Below are 20,981 nucleotides of genomic sequence, written 5' to 3'. Positions count from 1 at the left end.
CGCGCCGGGAAGCGGAAGTCAGCGCGGCGCGGAAGGGACGGGGCCGTCCGGGGACCGAGTCACCGAGGGTGCTGGCCCCTAGTCCTTCCTGGGAGGCTTTAAGTTTACATTCTAATCAAATAGGAAAGTACCGGAATGGTAGCCATGAAACAAGCTTATCGCCATGTTTTTGTTGTTGTTGTTGTTTAAGTTTCCAGTCTACTCTCCCAAAGAAACGCACCCCTAACGGTGTACCAGAAAGTACATATGAAAATTTAACTCCAACTCAGCTTCTCTGGTTTTTTAATCCTAATGGATTATAGATTACATCTGTGGTTCTCTGGTGTTGTATTAAAAAGCTGAAAAAACTCACAGAAGCTGTAGTAATTTTCTTCAGTCCTCTAGCTAGCAGCTGCTCCGCCGGAAGGGTCCTGTTCTATGTTGGACAGCTACTGTGTGTTAGCAGGCAGCCCACACCTTCCTGTGTTGATTTTCATATCCTACATTGTTTTCTCCGTTAAGACATAGTGTGTGCAGGGGGACAGGGGATTGTTTGTTTTGTTTTTTTCAACTTTCAGCTTTGTTTGGATTATTGACATTAACTGAAGTGATTTGAACTACAGCTCAGTGACTTATTTGACATGGTGTGTGCTAGTGCTTACCACGGCTGCACAGGGGAATAGACTTTTCTGGCCATAAGCGGATTTTATGAACGTACCAGAGCACCCAAAAAGTGGGTCACACATTAACATCAGCACTTTAAAATGCGAGCTTATGGGACACATTTTAACGACAGAAACAAGCCAGGGGTGTTTTGTGACTTATCTAAAGTGACATGTCACCCAACAACTTGGAACCTATGGCCATGCCATCTGGCCCAGTGGCTTTTACAGATTAGAAAAAGGAGGCCCATTGGAAACCTAATTAAAAACAGACCCAAAGTTCCTGGTAGAAATTAGAAAGAGGTCCACCTTTGGAACCAAAATGCTTGTGTCAAAGTCCACGTGTGATCTGTAATGAATCATTAACCTTTCCTAAACCCCAACCTGGGACAACTCTGTCCTGGGTGTCTTCATGAAACCCCTTTGTTCCCTGAGGCTGCTGGAGCAAACCACTTTCCTACAACTGGTATCCCAGGTGGAGGTTTGCCCCTTGCTGAGCCATCAGTCCCCAACCTAATGCTTTTTCTTGTCCTTCTTTAGCCCCTTCTTCTCTTGTCTGCCAAGGGCCATTCTGAATGCTGAGCACTCCTAAACCAAGCCTTCTGCCTTTCTCCTTTCCTCCACCTCTCCTTGACAAACCTCAGCCCTAATTCTGTAAACTGGGAAACAATCAAGATTTTGCTTAAAATTTTAACGCCCATTCTACAAAGTTACCTTTTACTTACAAACTCTTATTCATTTGTCCTCAGGCCGATTTGCTCTCTAATTGATCTCCCAGGCTGTCAGGTACAAAGGAGGATCAGTAAAAAAGCAAGTCGTAGAGAGGTCGAGTCACTTGCCTGAAGTTATACAGGCACTAAGAGAAGAACTGGATTCAGCAGAGTTCTGTCCAGCTCAAAAAGCTGTGTTTTTAGCCACCTTACTGTGCAGTACTCTCCTAAGAAGTCTTCCTTTTCAAAGCTTCCTCCTTCCAGGAATAGATCTCCTCCTAGAGGGCTGTAGAGTGCTTGCCTAGCACATGAAAGGCCTTGAGTTTGAGCCCTAGCACTGCAATATTTTCATAAATGTCACTTCAGTGGTGCCACTGCCTGACCTGCAACACAAGGTCCTGAGTTCAATCCCTGTCACAAAAATAAATAAATAAAATCACTTCAGTAGTTCAGAATCCAACATTGGCTTAAAAAAAAATCTGTCTTTAGGAACAGAGAAACAAGTATACAGCTGATAAAATGTTTAACATCCTCCAGGTGCACAGAGAATTGATGGAAAATCATCGGGTTAACACTAAATTAAGAAAGTATTCGTGTCAACTTTGTTCCATGGTAGTTCCCTGAAACTCCTGTGACCTCTTGAGAGTAGTTTTTAGTTTGGGGGTTTCAAGAATTCAGGACCCAGGCATACCAGGCAAATGCTTCCCCACTGAGCTACGTCACTAGTCCCCTAGAGTGGCATTTTAGAGACATGGATCACTGCTCTCCAAATACGCTGGGGAACCCCACAGTGTTTCAGAGGTAGGTTCAAAAGAGTAAATGAGGCAATGCTCTGGTCTCTCTGCCTCAGGTAGCTGTTTGCTGCACTTGGGCTTGCACAACCCGAGCACATCACTTGGGCTGCCTCTGAGATGGGTGGCAGATATGACACAGGTAGGAGGACAGACAGATTGGTCATATGGAAAAGCAAGCCTTTGTGAAGGTAACAGAATTTCACAATGCAAGGGTTAATGACATTATAAGGAGAACAATTTCACAAAACATGTTCATGAGAGTTGCAAATAAATGAAAAAACACAAAGCATCCGCTAGTTCAAACGCACTTTTAGTTAATGCTGGTGAAGAGATGGTTTAATTACATAATTCAACTCCTATTAAATTCTCTTGGCTGCTGTTAGAACTTTTGTTGGCCACTCCCCTAAATCTTGTTTAGAATCAAGTAGAATTTGTAATTTGAATTGAAATAAAGAAACATGGATTAGTGTTTCTGTCAAATTATGTAGAATAAAAAGGATAATTTTATATCCAATGAAATAGTTATTAGAACAATATGTAAAGGGAGCAATATCTTATTTGTCTTTTCCTTGGCAACTTTCTAATGGGTAACAAAAAAAAGAAGAAGAAAAGTCAACAGACATGCATATTTTATAAGCTTTAGATTTGTAAAGTATATGTTTTTAAAAGACAAAATTTATAATAGCAAAATTTAGGGAAAAAGCCCATGAATGATTATAATTTTATGGGTTACAGTAAGGGGAAATACTATGCCACAACTTTAAAAAGTCATTTTTCACATCATATAGTTTAGAAAAAAATCAGCTGCAAGTTACAGAATGCCCAAATAACACTATATTAATTTTGAATAGAAAAATCTACAGTAGGAGTGTGCCAGTTAATCTAGATCGGCAATTTGACTGGATTAACAGATTCCTGAAGAGGTGATTGAACTATGAGGACAGGAACTTCAGCAATGGGTTTTGTGGATGAGATCATAGGTTGGAGAAAGTGGGTCATGAGGTTTAACTTTGGGGACTATATTTTGTCCCCCTGGTCACTGTGGAACACAACCCTGGCAGTGCAGTAACACGGGGATCTGAGTGCTAGGAACCAAATAGGGGAACAAATTCTGCAGGCAGTGGACATTTTGTAGCATGGTGCCCTGGGCTCTCTTCTCAAAGTAGTCTCTCACTTTTGGGATTTTGAGTTGAGAAGGGTAGGATTTACTGGTTTCTCATATTCCCTCAAGACATTTTTCCTGTTGTCCTGTTGTAAAGTACTTGATTTCTTTTTAGTGTTCATTTTTTCAGCAACAAGCTTTCTGTTTTGTGCCATCTTTGCAAGCCCTAACTCTATAGGAGTTTCCTTTCTAGTGAAACTTAAAGCTTTTAAAATTATTCAGCTGTGCCTTTTGCTCTTAATTCTCAAGGTAGATCTGGCTAAAAGCCCCCAACAATAGCCATGCCACAGCCTTGACATTAGATTACCTTGAAATTTCTTCTGCCAGATTTAGTCAAATCCCTCTAGTCTCAATCTCGCTTAAAACCTCAGCACATTAGCAAAATATAGACAAATTTTCTTCTAGGGCATAACGCACATGGCTTGGAGTCCAAATACCAATGAATTCCTTCCCAGATGAAACCTTTTGAGCCTGGTCTTTCCACCTGCATTACAGTCAGCATTCTGGTTTTCTGAGCTCTGAATAGAATCTCCCATCAAACACAACTCATTGCCTTCTAGGGCTGCTTCTCCAGCCAGCATCTCCAAATCTCTCCAAATTTCTCCGGCAAGGCAGTGCTAAAGGCTTTTGTTTATCTTTTATTGAGTTTATTGGTACATTTTAGGGATACAGTACAATTACATTCATTATTGGGATCTTGTACCTTTACATGACAGGTCTTTTTTTTTTTCTTTTATTGAGTTTATTGGTACATTTTAGGGATACAGTACAATTACGTTCATTATTGGGATCTTGTACCTTTCCATGACAGGTCTTGGTTCTCATTTTTTTCCCCTTGTCCCTGCCCTCCCTTCACCCCCTCCTCCCCTCCCCTTTTACAAACACTTTATTTCCATTTTTTCATTTTGTCATACTTTTTTCTTTTCCCTTATTACCTTTCCCCTACCCTTCCCATTTTCCTTACACCTTTAGCCCTTTTCTTCCTGTTTCACATGGTCAATTATCTCATTAGGATTTTATGTACTATTATAGCTTTTCACACCAGAGAAAGTAAGTGCTAAAGTCTTTTGAATAAAGGTAGCATCACAGTAATGACTTCACTTCTCTGGTACCAAAATCTGTATCAGTTATGGTTCAGTGAGGAACAGAATGTGTGTGTGTGTGTGTGTGTGTATGTGTGTGTGTGTGTGTGTGTGTGTGTTTACACAACAGTTACCTGCAGAGTCAGGTGTGGAAAAATGCAAAAAGGCAGTCTGTGTGCTGAAGAGCCAAAGAATCCAGTCAAAGTTTGAAGAACAGGAGCTTGATGCAGAGTCCTGTGTGAGTCCATATCAGGAAGCCAAAGGGTCTGGGCTGGAAGGCTGAAGGTGGATGTCCAAAGGCAATAGTGAAGACTGGAGCTCCTCCAAAGACGCAGACAAGAATTCCTTCTTCTCTCCCTTTTATTCCATCAGGCCACAAGCCTATTTGTTGGTACCACTCACACCTAGTGTTGGTCTTCCCTCTTCAGCAAGTCCACCGGACGTACCCAGTATGATGCTAAACCAATCAGCTGAGCATTTCTTATTCAAGTTGACACCACAGTTAACTGTCACACAAGACATGGTGGCACAGACCTGTAATTCCAAACCACTCAAGAAGATGAGATAGGAGAGTTAAAAGTTCAAAACCAGCCTGGGCAATTCAACAAGACCCTGGCTCAAGATAAAAAATAAAAAGGGCTGGAAGTGTAGCTCAGTGGTAGAGGATCCTTGAGTCCAATTCCCAGTACAAAAAAAGCACGGGTTAATAAAAGAATAAATAGTGGATTTACTAATGTGCACAAGCACAGGAGTCATACAAAATAAAAGCCTCAAAGGAGGCCTGATGGTTGATGATTAGTGTTCTCTTTGTAGGGCAGAGGACAGAGGTTGAAGCTCTTTTGGAGGCAGAGTGGATGATTCTCAGGGAAGAGAGTACATATGAAGGACACAGCTCCCCTGGACTAGGATGTGCTGATTTACAGTCGTCCTCTCTGATGCAAGTTTAGTCTTCCCTGGTTGATGACAGGTCAGTAAGAAGATCTGAAGGAGCATCTGTCATAGGGAGATGAGGGACCTACAGGGAGAGTCTTCCTGTAACAGTTGCACTCCCGATGCTCTTCTGGTGATGTTCAAAGTGGCAAAGTGTAGAGTATCCTTTCCTCAACTCCCGATCAGTGTGAGCTGTAGTCTCAACCAATTTTGCCTGTGGAAATCCCTGCTATTCACCGAATTCTGTCTTGGGCATAGCCCCCTTATGATTCCTGTCCAGATCTCTGATTCTTCTTAACAAATCAGGGTACTCCTACCTATCAGTAACTTGCCTTTATAGCATCTGTCCAGGACTAGACACTGCGACCACACCAAGAGCTGGAAATATAGATGTGAAAGAGAAAACAACTAGCCTCAAAAAAATCTCAGTCTATGTAGAGAAGGAAGCAATAAGTAATTATAATTCTGGGAGACATGCAGCAAAAGAAGTGCAGTTAGGGTGGTGTTTGTGTTGTCAAATTGCCATTGCTGTGACAAATACCTGAGATAATCAATTTACAGGAAGAAATGTTTATTTTAGCTGACAATTTTAGAAGTTATAATACATGGTCAGTTGGCTCCTTTGCTGTAACCTTGTGGTGACAGAGAACTTCACAGCAGGGAACACGTAGAGAACCGAGCTGCTCACCTAATGGCAGTCAGGAAGCAAAAGAGAGGAAAGGCTGAGTCCCGGTGTGTCCTTCAAGGACATGGTCTCAGTGACCTAATTTCCTTCCACGAGGCCCCACCTCTTAAAGGTCCTACCATCCTACCACCTCTTAAATTGTGCCATAGGCTTGGGACCAAGTCTTCAATATGTGAGTCTTTGGGAGATATTTATGACTCAAACCTTAATGTGTGTCATCCCAGAAGAATGGAAAATAGTTTCAGGGTAGGTTTTGCAAGGCAAGTGGCCCTTTGTTAGGAGGGTGAACTTCAAAGGCAGATCACTCAGGCTCTTAGTTACAACCACCAAAACGTGATGTGGCACAAAAGCAGTTGATTAAAGGGGTATTGGGTAACTCTTAGGATCGATGGATGGGGAAATAGGGCTCCATGAAGAGCTTCCTCGAACAAGACCCCAATGCCCTGCAGAACTGGCCTTCAGAACTGGCCTTCAGAACTGGCCTGTCACAGGCCCACAGAGCTCCAGAGATTGCAAATTGTGCCATGCCCTCTCTTGTGCCAAGACCACTGCCTAGTAGCTGCTGTTTCTCCAAAGCTGGGCACTTTCATTACCAACTTTGCCTGATAAATCACTTCCACAAGGTGTCACTGCCTCATATTTCTTATTTCCTAACTAATATCCAATGGAGACACCAGCTATGGATGTGGCCTAGCTCAGAGCCTGTGCCTTGCTCTGCAGAGGAAGTTGGTAAGGTGTTACTTTAGCTTTTGTCTTGGAAAGGCACAGCTCATTCACGTTAGGAAATTCCCTTAGCTTAGACAATGTATTCAAATAATGCTAAGCACCTAGAAAACATGACATGGGCTTACTCTGGGAAGGTGGAGCATTCCAGCCAGGGGAAGAGACATAGGGGCCTAAAATCACAGGTGCCTTTGTTGACCAATAAGCAGAGCTGTTCAGTGGAGGACTCAGCAGGGAGCCTGGGAGACTGGGTTGGGGAGTAATTTGCAGAATTCTCATAGCCCTGGGGCTCCAACAGCAAGGGCCAGTATTTTCTTGTATTTTATTTCATGTCCCCTGCTGAGAGATGCAGGAACATTGACCTGCTCCTGCCAGGCTTAGTCCTGCTTCTAGAGAGTTCTAGTCACTATCATTACAATACATCTACTGGATTGCACCATCACAGAATCTACCACCATGAGAAATGCATGCCTACAGTCTCTCTCCTCTCTGTCTGTCTCTCATGTGCACATTTACGTGTTTTCCTATGTCCAGGTATCTGTTGCCACAGCCTAATCTGTCTATGTGGTATACTTTTCTAATATCTCCTTTGCTTTCCTACAGAAAGTATTCAATTACAAACTCTTATGGCCACATTCGCATTCTTTGACAGTGGGTTTTAATTAGATGTAAGATCAAAACCACTTTTGAAAGTGGCAATAAAATGCTTTTTGTAAAATGAGACGAACAATCCATCTCACAGTAAAATAAAAGAAAAGCAATGCCAAAATGCAAGCCTTTCATAGTGTCAAATCAATCTTCCAAAATTAGCAGTATAAGCATTTTATATATTTTTTAAATGTACATAGCCAGGCATAGGAGCACATGCCTGTAATCTCAGTGCTGTAAAAAGCTGAAAAAAGAAGAGCACAAGTTGGAGCCCAGCCAGAGCTACATAGCAAGTTTGATGTCAGCCTGGACTACAAAGCCAGACTCTGTCTGGAAAATGAAAACAAAAACAAAAACAAAAAACAACAACACACAAATACACACCCCAAATAACTAAGTAGAAACTGAAACCCCACTCATAATTGGTTCTATGTCTTAGAAACACTTTTTATTCCTCATTGAGTTTATTGGTACATTTTAGGTATACAGTACAGTTACATTCATCATAGGGATCTTGTATCTTTACATGACAGGCCTTGGTTCTTCTCATTAGAAATACCCTGTAGATCCATTCTTTCCTTCAGGCTCTCCTTTCCATACCTCATTTCACATATGAAAGGGCACAGATATTCCCCCTTTGAGTCTTGGGGATCAGCAAGCTCCTCCGTCTAGCCTGAGAGCTGCTTTCAGCTCGGGACTTTATGCAGTACTCTGAGCAACAGGTGCTAGGCTGACCATACCAACCGGAGCAGGGTGGGTGATGCAAGCAATGGCAAAACAGTTGCCTCAGCAGCCACCTCACTAGGCTGTCTCAACTCCAAGGTATTCAACTCTTTCTCCTTCTCTCAGGATTTTTTCTTTTTTTTTTTGTCACCGTAGTCAGTGGATATTTGAAGATTATCTCAGTCCCATTGAGGAGAATCGCCTTCTATAAACCAGAGAAGACAATGAAAGCAGGAGGGCTTGGTTTTATATATTAAGGTTGTATGTATTATATCGACTACTTAACATGTAGTTTTAAAATTATGCTTGTGATTTAATACCAAAAAGGGTAACAGGTTGCTAAGTAGGATTCTCCTGTCCCACACTGGTGATAGGGACCAAATGTTAGGGGAAGAGGTGCTAAATAGTATGCTCTCTAAAAAGAGCTACCACAGGGGTGCTAATAATGCATCTTTCTAGGGCTAATAAAGGTGACCTGCCACCTGCCTCATCTATCAGGTTGGCACTTCTTGCCAAGGATCCTGCTACCTCTAGCCTATGTTAGGACAGGAATTCAGGTGGGTGAAGGGAGTATTTGTCATTAATCAAAGGCAAAGTCTGTGAGGCAGGGAGAGTTAAGGGCTGTATCCTAAGACCTATTCTTTCCCTTTTACCAAATCAAAGGGGCCACCGAAAGATTGAAGGGGATACATTCAGCTCTCTCCACTGTGGTATGCTTGTTGAACCACCACACCTGAAGCCAGATGGGGTGCAGTGACTGCCCAATCAGAGCTGAACACCAGTGGGGGGTCTTGGGAGGGCCTGGTGGGGGTCAAGGCACAGCTGGAGTATGGGGGTCTCCCGGACTAAAATCTAGTGCTTATTTCTCCTAAAAACTAGTGCTCATTTCTCTGAGATTTCTGGAGGGGAGAGAGATGTAATCAGCAGAGTGAGGGGGACAGTGGCCCAGTGCACACCAGCAGGGCTCTAAGTAGTTCCCATATGAAAGAGGATGTTAGTTGGAGGAAGGGAAGGTACCCCAAGCTTCCTGAGAACCAAAAGAGAGGTAGGGTGGGCTAATGATTGCCCTTCTGTCAGCTGTGGAGTGAACATGGCTAAACATGATCACAAACACTTGAAAACCCACACTACTGTCCCTGAGGAGCCCTCCCCTTGGCCAAGAATGCCAGTATCACATGGACCCAGAGCAACGCCAGTTCTAAAGGCAAAACCTTTCCCAGTCTCTCCTGCCCTGTACGAGAAGAGCTAAACTCTCAAAGAGGAAGAGGACAGACATTGGAGTTGACATTGCTTCAAACTGAATTATAGTAACTAAAGGACTGAAAAGTGCTAAGCTTGGTCTGACCACCCTCTTTGAAAGTGAAGTCCAGCCCCTCCTAACTCTGCTGAACCTTTTCATGTTCTGAAGCACTTTACATGTCCTGTCACTGATTATTTTTTTGCTTCTCACTTACTATCTCTCTGTCCCCCTCTAACAACTGTTCTATCTCAGAATGTTAACTCCACAGGAGCAAAGACCTTTGTCTTTAAGTAATGTTTTCCCAGCCAGAAGAACCATACTATTTATTTTGGTAATCCCTCACCACATGTGGCTACTTTAATTTAATTACAAAGAAATAACATTTTCAACTCAGTGTCTCAGCTGTACTAGCCCCATTCAAGTGCTCAATAGCTACGTATGGCTAGCAGTTACCATGCTGAGCAGATATAGAGCAGTTTCATCACTGGCAAAAATTCTGTTGAACGTCACTGATCTAGAAGCTGGCACATTGTGGCATTCTGTGAGTATTTGCAGGATGAAGTCCTGAGGTTTGTCTGTTTGCTTGTCTGTTCGCAGTGCTGAGAATGGAACCCAGGGCCTTTAACACGCTAAGCAACTGCTGAACCCCTGAGCTACACTCCCTGCCCCTGAGTTGTTAAAGACAAAATAGCCTAGTGCAGTGGTCCCTAATATTTTTAGTACCAGGGTCCAGTTTGTGAAAGACAATTTTTTTTCCAGACCAGAAGTGAAGGGCATGGTTTCAGGCAGATTCAAAGGAGCTGAAAACCTAGATCTCCCACATGCGCAATTCACAGTAGACCTAAGAGACTCTAATAGTGCTGCTGCCCATCTGACAGGAGGTGGAGTTCAGACGGTAATTAGGGCCACCATGAGTGGCTGCCAATAGAGATGAAGCTTCCCTCCCTCACCCACTGCTCACCTCCTGAGGTGCAGCTCATTCCTTGCAGTGGTCCACAGCCCTAGAGGATGGGGACGCCTGGTCTAGTGGATAAGAAAACATTAGTAACTCTGTTAGCTACCATTCTATTGCAGAGTTAAAATATCTAACCCAAACAACTTAAAGGAGGAAAGGTTTATTTTGGATCACCATTTTGGAAGTTTCAGTTCTTGGTCAGCTGGCTCCAAAGCAGAAACACCAAGGCAGAAGGCCCTGCTGGAGAAAAGCTGTCTACCTCATGGGAAAGAGATTAAATGCAGCATGGCTGAAAGTAAAGATTGGGAAAAAATAAAAACCACTCACATCCTCCACCAAACTAAAAGCCCTTAATAAGGTCATTAGAGAAGACAAAGGAATAGGCATTTTTAGGTGTAAGACATTAGAGTCAGCTTGAGATAACATGTATTTCCATATTTGTATGCAATTTCACTGTAACACCTGTGAACTTGTTATCACATCAAAACAAAAATATGTTCAATCTTCTTCTTTTTTTTTTTTGCTGTACCAGGGATCAAATTCAGGAACTTGTATGGCTCCACTGAGCTAAATCCCTGGCCCTATTCTTCTTATGTAAAGCTTTTGCAACACTATAGCTTCAAATTTCATAGTTTGCCCAAATTACTTTATCCAACCAGCCAATTTACTGAGTTTATTTACTATGTACCCACACCTTGGAAATTGCTGTGCCAAGAAATACGTGCATCCACTTCTGTTGGGGAGATGAGCTGTCCACCAATAATGAGTTGACAAAGGGCTGTGTAACCTGGCCTCTGTATAACCTAGAACATAAAAAAATGTCATTATAAGTTCATTAAAACTTAATGATCAGCTTTTTCCCAATGGGTTTGCCATGAGAGCACAGGTGTAGTGAAAACCACCTCTAAATCAAAGCCAACAAGGGAAAGGAAAAGACTCATATCAATATCGTTGTCATTGGACATGTGAATTCGGGCAAGTCCACCACTACTGGCCATCTGATCTACAAATGTGGTGGCATCAACAGAAGGACCACTGAAAAATTTGAGAAGGAGGCTGCTGAGATGGGGAAGGGTTCTTTGAAGTATGCCTGGGTCTTTGATAAACTGAAAGCTGAGCAAGAGCATAGTATTGCCATTGACCTCTCACTGTGGAAATTTGAGACCAGCAAGTATTATGTGACTATCATTGATGCTCCAGGACACAGAGACCTTATCAAAAACATGATTACAGGCACATCTCAGGCTGACTGTGCTGTCCTGATTGTTGCTGCTGGTGTTGGTGAATTCAAAGCTGGTATCTCCAAAAACTGGCAGACCCGTGAGCATGCCCTTCTGGCTTACATACTGGATGTGAAACAACTCATTGTTGGAGTTAACAAAATGGATTCCACTGAGCCACCCTACAGCCAGAAGAGATACGAGGAAATTGTCAAGGAAGTCAGCACCTACATTAAGAAAATGGCCACAACCCTGACACAGTAGCTTTTGTGCCAATTTCTGGCTGGAATGGTGAATACATACTGGAGCCAAGTGCTGACATGCCTTGGTTCAAGGAATGGCATCCTGTACAGATGGCAATGCCAGTTGCACCACACTGCTTGAAGCTATGGATTGCATCTTGCCACCCACTCACTCAACTGACAAGCCTTTGTGTCTGCCCCTCCAGGATGTCCATAAAATTGGTGGTATCAGTACTGTCCCTATGGGCAGAGTGGGGAATGGTGTTCTCAAACCTGGCATGGTGGTCACCTTCGCACCAGTCAGTGTCACCACTGAAGTAAAGTCTGTTGAAATGCACCACGAGGCTTTGAGTGACGCTCTTCCTGGTGATAATGTGGGCTTCAGCGTCAGGAACGTGTCTGTCAATGATGTTCGTCATGGCAACTTTGCAAAAATGACCACCAATGGAAGCAGCTGGTTTCACTGCTCAGGTGATTATTCTGAACCATCCGGGCCAGATCAGGGCTGGCTGTGCCCCTGTACTGCATTGCCACACAGCTCACAGCAAGTTTGCTGAGCTGAAAGAGAAGATTGGGTCTGGTGAGAAGCTGGAAGATGGCCCCAAATAAATGCTATTTTTCTTGATCACTTAAATAATGTTAGGCCTCTTATGTGCCTTATTTTTTATAGTTAAATCATAACTGAATTAACTTTGTCACAGCAAAGAGGGTTTAAAATGTTATATGTGTACCCTACTAAGAAATGTAAACATCTGGGCTGACAATGTATCTCAGGGGCAGTGTACTGTACTTGTCTAGCATGCATGAAGCCATGGACTTCATCCCCAGCACTGCGAAAAAGAAAATATGTGTGTGTGTGTGTGTGTGTGTGAGAGAGAGAGAGAGAGAGAGAGAGAGAGAGAGAGAGAGAGAGAGAGATACAAGCATTTAATTGTTAAATATTGACCATAAATGATGTGGCAGGGACTCTTCTAGGCTGTAGGGATAAAGTAGTGAAGCAAGCCGAGAGCGGTCCCTGAACTCTTGCAGCTTCCATTCCAATGGGGAAGCTGACAATACATAAGTAAACAATTGAAGGAGATCTAGAAGCCCAGATGTCTTAGTTACTTTTGTCTTGTTACTTAGACAAAAGCCCTGGCAACTGGAAGTTAAAGGAGAAAAGGTTTCTTTAGCTCACAGTGTGTAGAGATTTCAGTCCGTAACCAGCTGACTCCGAGGCAGGGTGGCATGGCAGAAGATAAACAGCTCATGGCGGGCAGAAGGTAGCAAAGTAACAAGGCACGACCACAGCTCTTTCTATCCTTTATATCTCATCTAGGTTACTTAGGGCAGGTAGTACTCACACCCCTAATCCTAGTGCCCTTGATCCTAGCATTGCACCATGAATTGATTCCAGTGTCACGCACTCTAGATTCAGACACCTCTGAAAAAGCCCCGCCTCTGACTGCATAAGGCTTTGGGGGACATCTAGCCACAAGCTATAACATCCACCCTGATATGTCCCAAATCCACAAGACAGGATCTATCATCAGGCATTTTATGAGTGTATTGAGTGAATGGCAGAAGATGATTTCAGAAAGTGCTGAGTGCCGGGAAGACAGGGACACAGGGCAGCACAACAGAGTGGCAAGGCTGGCTTCTCTGGACCTTGAGCACTGCCAAGAAAGGGACTGTGGAACTAAATTGGAATAACACAAAGGAGAGACAATCTTTGGGGAAATACTCCAGAGAAAAGATTATTACATGCCAGAGATAAGGGTTCCATTATAGGAATGTGTTATACCTGTGCAAATCAGAAAAAGGGCCCAAGCTGTTGGACCGTAGTGAGCAAGGGGAGGAGGCCACGTCACTGGGCTGGGTGTGAGTGTTTCCCAAATTAACCCACCCCATTGCAGCAGGCTCACTGACTCCCATCACAGAAAAATAATGCTCAGGATGCATCAGAAAGAGGCATGAGTAGGGTGGATTAGGCAAGGTTAGAGATTATAGGACACACTCAGGATTGAGGGTGGGGGCTCAAAGAAATGAAATGCATTAGAGTTTGGAACTGGGTACATTTATCCTTTTTTAAACATTTTTTTATTAAAGATTGCAAAGATACATGATAACAAGAAACGACGATACTAAATAAAAATTTCAAATATACGTATATATGACAGCAAAAAAGGATATGAAATAAACAAGAATTTATGTAACAGACTAATTGAAATACATTAGTTTGATATGATCTTCAAACATTATGTTCTTTCTCATTTGCTTATAATATTTTTGAAATAATGCAATTATAAATAAAACAAAGTTACATATTATAGTTGAGAAACTTTCCTCAAAATTTTATGATTTATAAACTCCTTGGTTTAATTAATTGATAAATATCATATACTTGTTGATTGTACCACTTACACTTTCTAACAAAACTTCCCACAGAAAAAAATATACTTATATTTGAAATCCAAAAGCAACTAAAAAAATTCACATTTTTAAGATCAGATTTTTCTGTTTCTATTTTATTATATCCCATACTTATTTTTATATTTTTATAAGCATAATGATAGAATTTAACACCAATAGATATGTAATATTCTTCCGAAATGAATGACTATGAAGTCAAGTGTGTAATTTAAAAAAATCATAAGGTTGCCAGAAAAACTATCAATATGCCAAATGTGCACAATCCTACCACATTCATGCCCATGTTTCTCATTTAATAGTGCACACATATATGTAAAAACATGTCCCCCACACATATACGCAATGTATATTTCCTACAATACAATATATACTTAGGTATAATAAAATAGCACAGTGATGTGTGGAATGTTGCTGATTTGTATAATTTGAGAAAAAAAAATATCATGTTTGAAGGAGTTGAAGAATTTGTAATATGTATCAGATACTAAATGATATTAATAATTAAGTATAGTTATAATAAAATTTACTTAAAAATTAATATTTGTCATCAGCAGAAAATAGGTACAAAGATATATTGATAACATAGGAACATTTATCTTAACAAATTTCCACCCAAACAAGCTTTAGTGACAGAAAAGGAAGTTTGTAGAAAGCAGAGATGAAAGAGGAAAATGACAGATGGGCCTTAATACTTTTCATACTACTCATATATACAGATTTCATAAATTCTCAAATGAAAAAGCAAAGAAAACGAGAACCAAAATAATTCATCAATTTGGTAGACCAACATATAGAGATAAGGATTAATGTATTGATAAATTTAAAAAATATGAAATGTAAAGCCTGAGATTTAGCTCAATACTGCTGCACCTGCCTAGCCAGAACAATGTGCCGAGTTTAATCCCCACCATCAGAGGAAGAAAAAGAAAAAGGAAAAAAAAAAGAAGAAGAAAAGAGGGGAAAAAAGCATATATACTTTCTGACATACTCAATAAATTAAAAATAAATTATTTGTTATATCTTCCTCTTGAATTGTTCCCTTCACAAGGATGTAGTGAACTTCTTTGTCTCTTTCAATCAGTTTAAATTTGAAATTTACTTTGTCTGTGAATAAAATTGCTAGCCCTGCTTTTTGGTTGGGGGGGGCTCCTGTTACATGAAGAAGTTTTCTGTCCTTTCACTTTCAGTCTATGGGCTTCTTTTTACACTAGACGTGTCTTGAATACAACATATTATTGGATCTTGCTTCTTAATCCATTCTGCCAGTCTATTTCTCTTGATTGGTGAATTGAGGCCGTTAATATTGATGGTTATAACCGATATATACTAATTTATTATTATCATTTTTTTTCACCTTCTCCTTTTAGTTTCTTGGCTTGCCTATTTGATTTGCTCTGTTGGGCCTCATTGTGTTGTTACCTTCATTGTCTTTTTCTAGGATATTGTTTAGAATTCGTTGTAGTGCTGGTTTTGTATTAATAAAGTTTCTCAGGTGTTCTTTATCCTGGAAATATCTTACTTCCCCATCCATTTTATAAGAAAGCTTTGCAGGATACATCAGCCTAGGTTGGAGGTTGTTTTCTTTTAGTACTTGAAATATCTCATTCCAGGCTCACCTTAACCTAGGGGTTTGTATTAAAAAGTCTGCTGTGATTCTGATGGGCTTTCCTTTGCATGTAATTTGTTTCTTGTCTCTTACTGCCTGTAGTATTTTGTTGTTCTGTTGGGTTTCTGGGATCTTGATTATTATATGTCTAGGTGTAGATTTTTTTTGATCACGGCTAGTTGGAGTCCTATATGCCTCACTTATCTGTATTTCAAATTCTTCCCTTCTATTTGGGAAGTTTTCTATAATTAATTCTGTGAACAGCTTTTTTAAGTCATTTACATTTTCTCCTATTACTTCTTGAATTCCTATCAATCTTATGTTATTCTTCTTAGTATCATCTAGGAGTTGTTGTATCAATTTCTCATGATCTCCTACTGTTTTTAAGAGATCTCTCTTTTCACTGTCACTGACTGCAATTTTATCTTCTATATCTGAGATTCTATCTTCAGACTCTTATTCTTTTGTGAACACTCTCAATGGAGTTTTTAATCTCCTGGATATCTGTTTGAATCTGTCCTATGGATACCATTTCTTTCTTGTATTGTGCATTTATTGTTTCCAATTCTTTCTTATGCTGGGCATTCATGGCTTCTATCATGGTCCTGAGCTCATCTATTTTCCTCTCAGTTTCTGTTCTAGAGTCACGAATTATAACTTTCATTTTGCTTGTCATCTCTATGATTATCTGGGAAATTACTTCGGTTTTATATTTCTCTAGAACCTGATTGATCAGTTTTGTTACTTCCTGTGCTTTGAGTTCAGGGTATCCTGATGATTCATTATCAGACTTTTCATCCTCATTTGCCCCAGTATTTGCCATTGGTGAACTGGAAGTCTGTCCCTGTATCTTGCTTAAGCATTTTCTCATTTTTACTATTGTTGTTGGGTTATCCTTAGTTTTTAACCTTTAGATTATTACTTAAATCTTCCTGATATAGTTGGGCTACAGCCCATGGGTCTCTAATGACTCATAGACACTCTCATTTTCATCATACTGAAGAAAATAGCTCATTGAATCAATCACAATCCTTTATCCTAATTAATACAATCAGCACCACAACATAATGAAGCATAATTTGCAAATTGACCACTTATGGTAGTCATCAATATATCACCTTCAAACCATGTAAATTTAATTAAGATCAAGAAGCAATCCAAAATACGCTTACAGTAAATAAACTTTTCAATAAGGATATTTACCATTTACAATGGCGGCTTAAAACAAAATTAAGACAAGAGTAGGTAAGTATAATAATTAGAGAAGGTTTCATATGAAGCCAAAGACGTAGAATGACCAGACAGTCGTCAGGAAATTGTTAAATTCAAAAAGAACAAACAAACTAGCAATATAGTAACCCTTGAGTGAGGTAGAATAACATAAGAAAAGAACATAAAGAAAAGAGAAAAAAATAATAAAAGGAGAAATCTGAATTAGGATAAGAGCAGAAACAAAAAGAGAGATGAGGGATACTATAGTGGAGTAAGAGACTGAGTTAGAGAAAGAAAACAAACAGAAAAAAAAAGAATTTGCAGAGTAGGATGAAAAAAAGAAAGAAACAAAAATGAGTTTAAAGGGCCTCTTTCAGACTATATCACTGCTGTCATAATATACAATACGTGATGCCATTTGCAGAGCTGAGTCCCCTGACCTCAGCTAGCTGGTGGCAGAACCACAGAGCAGACTAAGCTCGGGCTGGGCTGCAAGGCCCAGACTGAGTTCCCCGACCTCCTAAAGGGCTGAACTCCACTCAGCTCTACTATAAGTTCCACCACCACTTCTTTAAAGATATTCAAAGTTGAAAGTGTCAGAAAATACTCTTTATGACCACCTCTGACTCTACAGAATAGGTCCAAAGACTGGTACAATCAGGAGGTCTAAAACGCGAGGGGGAAGGTTGGGGGGGATCAGGGGTGCCCGTGTGGCTACCTTTCTAGTGCCGAAGATGGTGGGAACTCCACTGGGGAGCGCATGGTGGAGAAGACCCTCTGGCGCTAAAGATGGTGGATGCCCATTTATACATTTTTTAAGGGGATGAAATGTCTGGGAAGAAAATGCCCATACCTTTGCCTCTTCCACGGACATGGGTGTTTTTGTTTTATTTTGTTTTGTTTGTTTTTATAGGTGATTTAAATATTCTCTGGATTCATTTAGCCTTTTGCTTACTTTTTTAATTGGGCCAATTTATGGCCTTCTGGTGGACTGTTGACATGGGCTTGTCCTGATCTCAGGGTCTGGCTCTTATTCATTACTTTCTTAATCGAGCCAATTTATGGCCTTTTAGTGATGGGTCTGGTAGGGAAAAGGTGTAAATCTAGCCAAGGAACATTGGCATGGGACTGTCTTGGGTGACTTCAGCTGAGTCCTGGACGTTGCAGTCTTCTTACTAAGTACAATTTATAGTTATGATTTCCTTGTCTGCCTTCTACCTATCTTTTATTTCTTCAATCCTATCTCAGTCAGAGTAGCAGCAAATCTTGGTCATTCCAGGAATTTAAACTAAGGCAAGAAATCTTATCATTATTCTAGGTGCAATGGGAAGCTAGTTCAGAATTCTGGACAGGTGAAAAAGATGATATGAATTCATTTTGATTTCTACAGTAGCTTTCTACTGATTCTCTAACAGATCCACCACTGGAAGGTCATACATTGGCCCAATTAAAACTGGGTGGTGGGCCAGGGATTTAGCTCAGTGATTCTGCCACCTGCCTCGCAAGTGCAAGGACCTGAGTTCAATCGCCAGTACCAAAAATAAATAAATAAATAAATAAAAAATAAAGACAGGATGGAAAAAGAATTGTAGTAAGAATGGGTGGGAGGGCACCAGTTAGGCAGCTACTGAAATAGTCCAGGCTGGAGACAATGGTCACCCAGACTGAGGCTCTAAAATGATCAGGGAAAGGACAATTAGAATCCAGCAATGAGTGCCAGGCATTTGTGAGTCACTGGCACAAGAGTGTAAGTACAGACAAGTACACACAAATGATACACCTATTATGTAACATGAGGTTTTTTTTTTCCCTCCAGAAGGCACTTGAATATTATAAATGTTTCTAAGGGTCCACATGAATTAACACACAAGGCTGAGAAGAAGTTTCTGAGGGCATAATTTGAGAGGACCAAAAAAGCAAAATGAAAATAAGAGCTCAGCTAAAACTATAGCCTTTGATTATTGAGATTCAAAAGCACCTCTTTCAAAAGTTAAATTTTCTTGGGAAAGCTAATATAATAAGCCTGCAAAGTGGGCTTTTATGCATGCATGTCAGTTTAACTACACAGCTGTCCTCTTGGTGGGTAGATGCGAGAAAGGCTGTTTGACAGGTAAGAAATAGAAGGAAATGCCTAAATTAGAAAGGAGCTTGTGACTAGTACACCAAGCCAGGGTGGGACCAAAAGCAAGGAGGCTCTGAGAAGTCATAAGGCAACATGGAAATGGGCCAGGACTCAGGAACAGAAGAGGATGAATACAAAAAGGTAAGAACCTAGAGACATTTTGGCTTGAGGACAATTCTGCCTGCTAGCATCTCAGTTGCCGCCAAAACCCATTTGCAACATGTTGTTTCAGCCTACTTCTATGTCATATGTTATGCAATTCACATTAGCATGACACTATCCTGGTCTTTGATGAACAACCCAAAGCAATTTTACATATAAATATACTGAGACTAAGCCATCTTACATATATGGAAGAGAGGCAAGTATCTAGACAGCCAACTCTGAAAAGCAAAAACCCACTTTCTCTTTGTCCCATTTCCAGAATGTGCTGGGGGCTCCCTAGCACTCCCAACTCCCCATTTTGAACTTTGGGCACTAAAGGCCTCCTGCAAAGGCTAATGTGATCTGGGAATCTTCTTCACCTGGTGACTTCTTCGCATCCCAGAGGAGCCTACATGTGTTCCCAGGCACCTACATTGCATGTCTTGTTGGTCACCCATTACTTATATAACTGTGATCCCTACCCCATCATCAACCCCAAGGCAGGGAAGTCCTACTCCAACCAAAACTTCATTTTCATATAGTGTTATTCATTACACTACATTATTACTATATTATAATATCCTCTCTTTTAATTTTATGCAAATATGCGTAGATATTCATCTGTTTTAACTGTATTTAATCCTATAGTTTGTCCTGGTTATACAGCCAGACTAGCTGGGAGTATATATACAGGGAGAAAGATAGAAAGTCCCTATCACAGAAGATGCAGAGATAAAACAGCTCTTACTCCACTTAGGATAAGAAGAAATACTGTGGTGTGTTGCCACCCATACCACCCCTTACACCAAAACTCATGACAAGTTTCATCTCACATGAGCCCATCTGGCACCAGTCTCTCTGTATTTCTGTGCCTTTGTAAAAATTGTTCACCATAATTCAGTATTTGCTCTAGTGAGACCAAGTAAATTGAAGAATTTCAATTTTGGGTTATGGATAAGTAGGTTTGATTCTGCCGTCAGACAACCCAGATGGTGTGGAGAAAATTAAATGAGATAAAGATGCAAACTGCTAAATACGTAGCAATGGCAACTAGTACGTGGGGTGTGTGTGTGTGTGTGAGAGAGAGAGAGAGAGTTTAGAGATTGAGCTTTCACACCAAGATGTATTCCAAGCCTATTTTAAAATCTTTTATTCTGAGGGAGGTTCTCATTTTATTTTGAGACTGGGCTCGAACTTGTGAGTCTCCCAGACTTGCCTCAGCCTCCCAGACTTCTAGGATTACAGGCCTGTCCCACAAGACTCAGCTTAGTTTTGTTGTTGTCATCATTACCACATTGCAGGTATCTATGGTACCTCTTAATTTTGTGGAAAATAAAATTTCATGTACTTTTTTATATAGAGGTGTTGAAAGACAATTCTGAGTTTGATTTTAGGAAAAACAGTTTGCATATAAAGTGTATTGATCATATGAAATAGAAGTATGAAATTATAAACCCTAGATATGCAACAACAGTCTACTAAATCCTGAAAATAAAATGTGAGTCATATGGTTTAAAGGATTATTGGAGCTGGGTATGGTAGTATACTCCTGTAATACCATCTACTGGGGAGGCTAAGGCAGCAAGATCCCAAGTTCAAGGTTAGCCTGAGCACTCTAATGAGACCCTGTCCCAAAGTTTTAAAAAATGTAAAGGACTGGGGATATAGTTCAGTGGTAGAATGCCCTTGGGTTCAATCCCCTGTACTGTTTATGTGTGTATATACATATA

The 20,981-nt window shown here is 40.7% G+C and overlaps 2 protein-coding genes, 1 long non-coding RNA gene and 1 pseudogene across 3 annotated transcripts in view; 2 read left to right on the top strand and 2 right to left on the bottom strand.

Annotated features, from left to right (window-relative positions):
* The window catches only part of Slc25a15 (solute carrier family 25 member 15), a 21,122-nt gene extending 20,715 nt beyond the window's left edge, over positions 1–407 (bottom strand). The window contains exon 1 of the mRNA XM_010636639.3: positions 353–407. The gene's annotated coding sequence lies outside the window, so the exon portion shown is untranslated. The remainder of the gene's footprint in view (positions 1–352) is intronic.
* Positions 408–8,246: 7,839 nt separating this feature from the next.
* Positions 8,247–11,092, bottom strand: LOC117284625. Its single transcript, XR_004515721.1, has 3 exons — positions 10,986–11,092; positions 10,300–10,361; positions 8,247–8,303 (listed from the first exon to the last, which is right to left on the bottom strand). It is a non-coding gene; the product is annotated as an uncharacterized LOC117284625 (long non-coding RNA).
* A 64-nt stretch (positions 11,093–11,156) lies between these two features.
* LOC104870862 lies at positions 11,157–12,364 on the top strand (annotated as a pseudogene).
* A 6,836-nt stretch (positions 12,365–19,200) lies between these two features.
* The window catches only part of LOC117284602 (transmembrane protein 272-like), a 9,823-nt gene continuing 8,042 nt past the window's right edge, over positions 19,201–20,981 (top strand). The window contains exons 1-2 of the mRNA XM_033759945.1: positions 19,201–19,248; positions 20,232–20,304. Of these exons, the coding sequence (XP_033615836.1) occupies positions 19,201–19,248; positions 20,232–20,304 (121 nt within the window). The remainder of the gene's footprint in view (positions 19,249–20,231; positions 20,305–20,981) is intronic.

Source organism: Fukomys damarensis, unplaced genomic scaffold, assembly GCF_012274545.1.
Source record: "Fukomys damarensis isolate Sample0158 unplaced genomic scaffold, DMR_v1.0_HiC HiC_scaffold_38, whole genome shotgun sequence".
NCBI lineage: Eukaryota > Metazoa > Chordata > Mammalia > Rodentia > Bathyergidae > Fukomys > Fukomys damarensis.
Note: the sequence above shows the minus strand (reverse complement) of the source record. Positions and strands in the feature narration are given on the sequence as shown.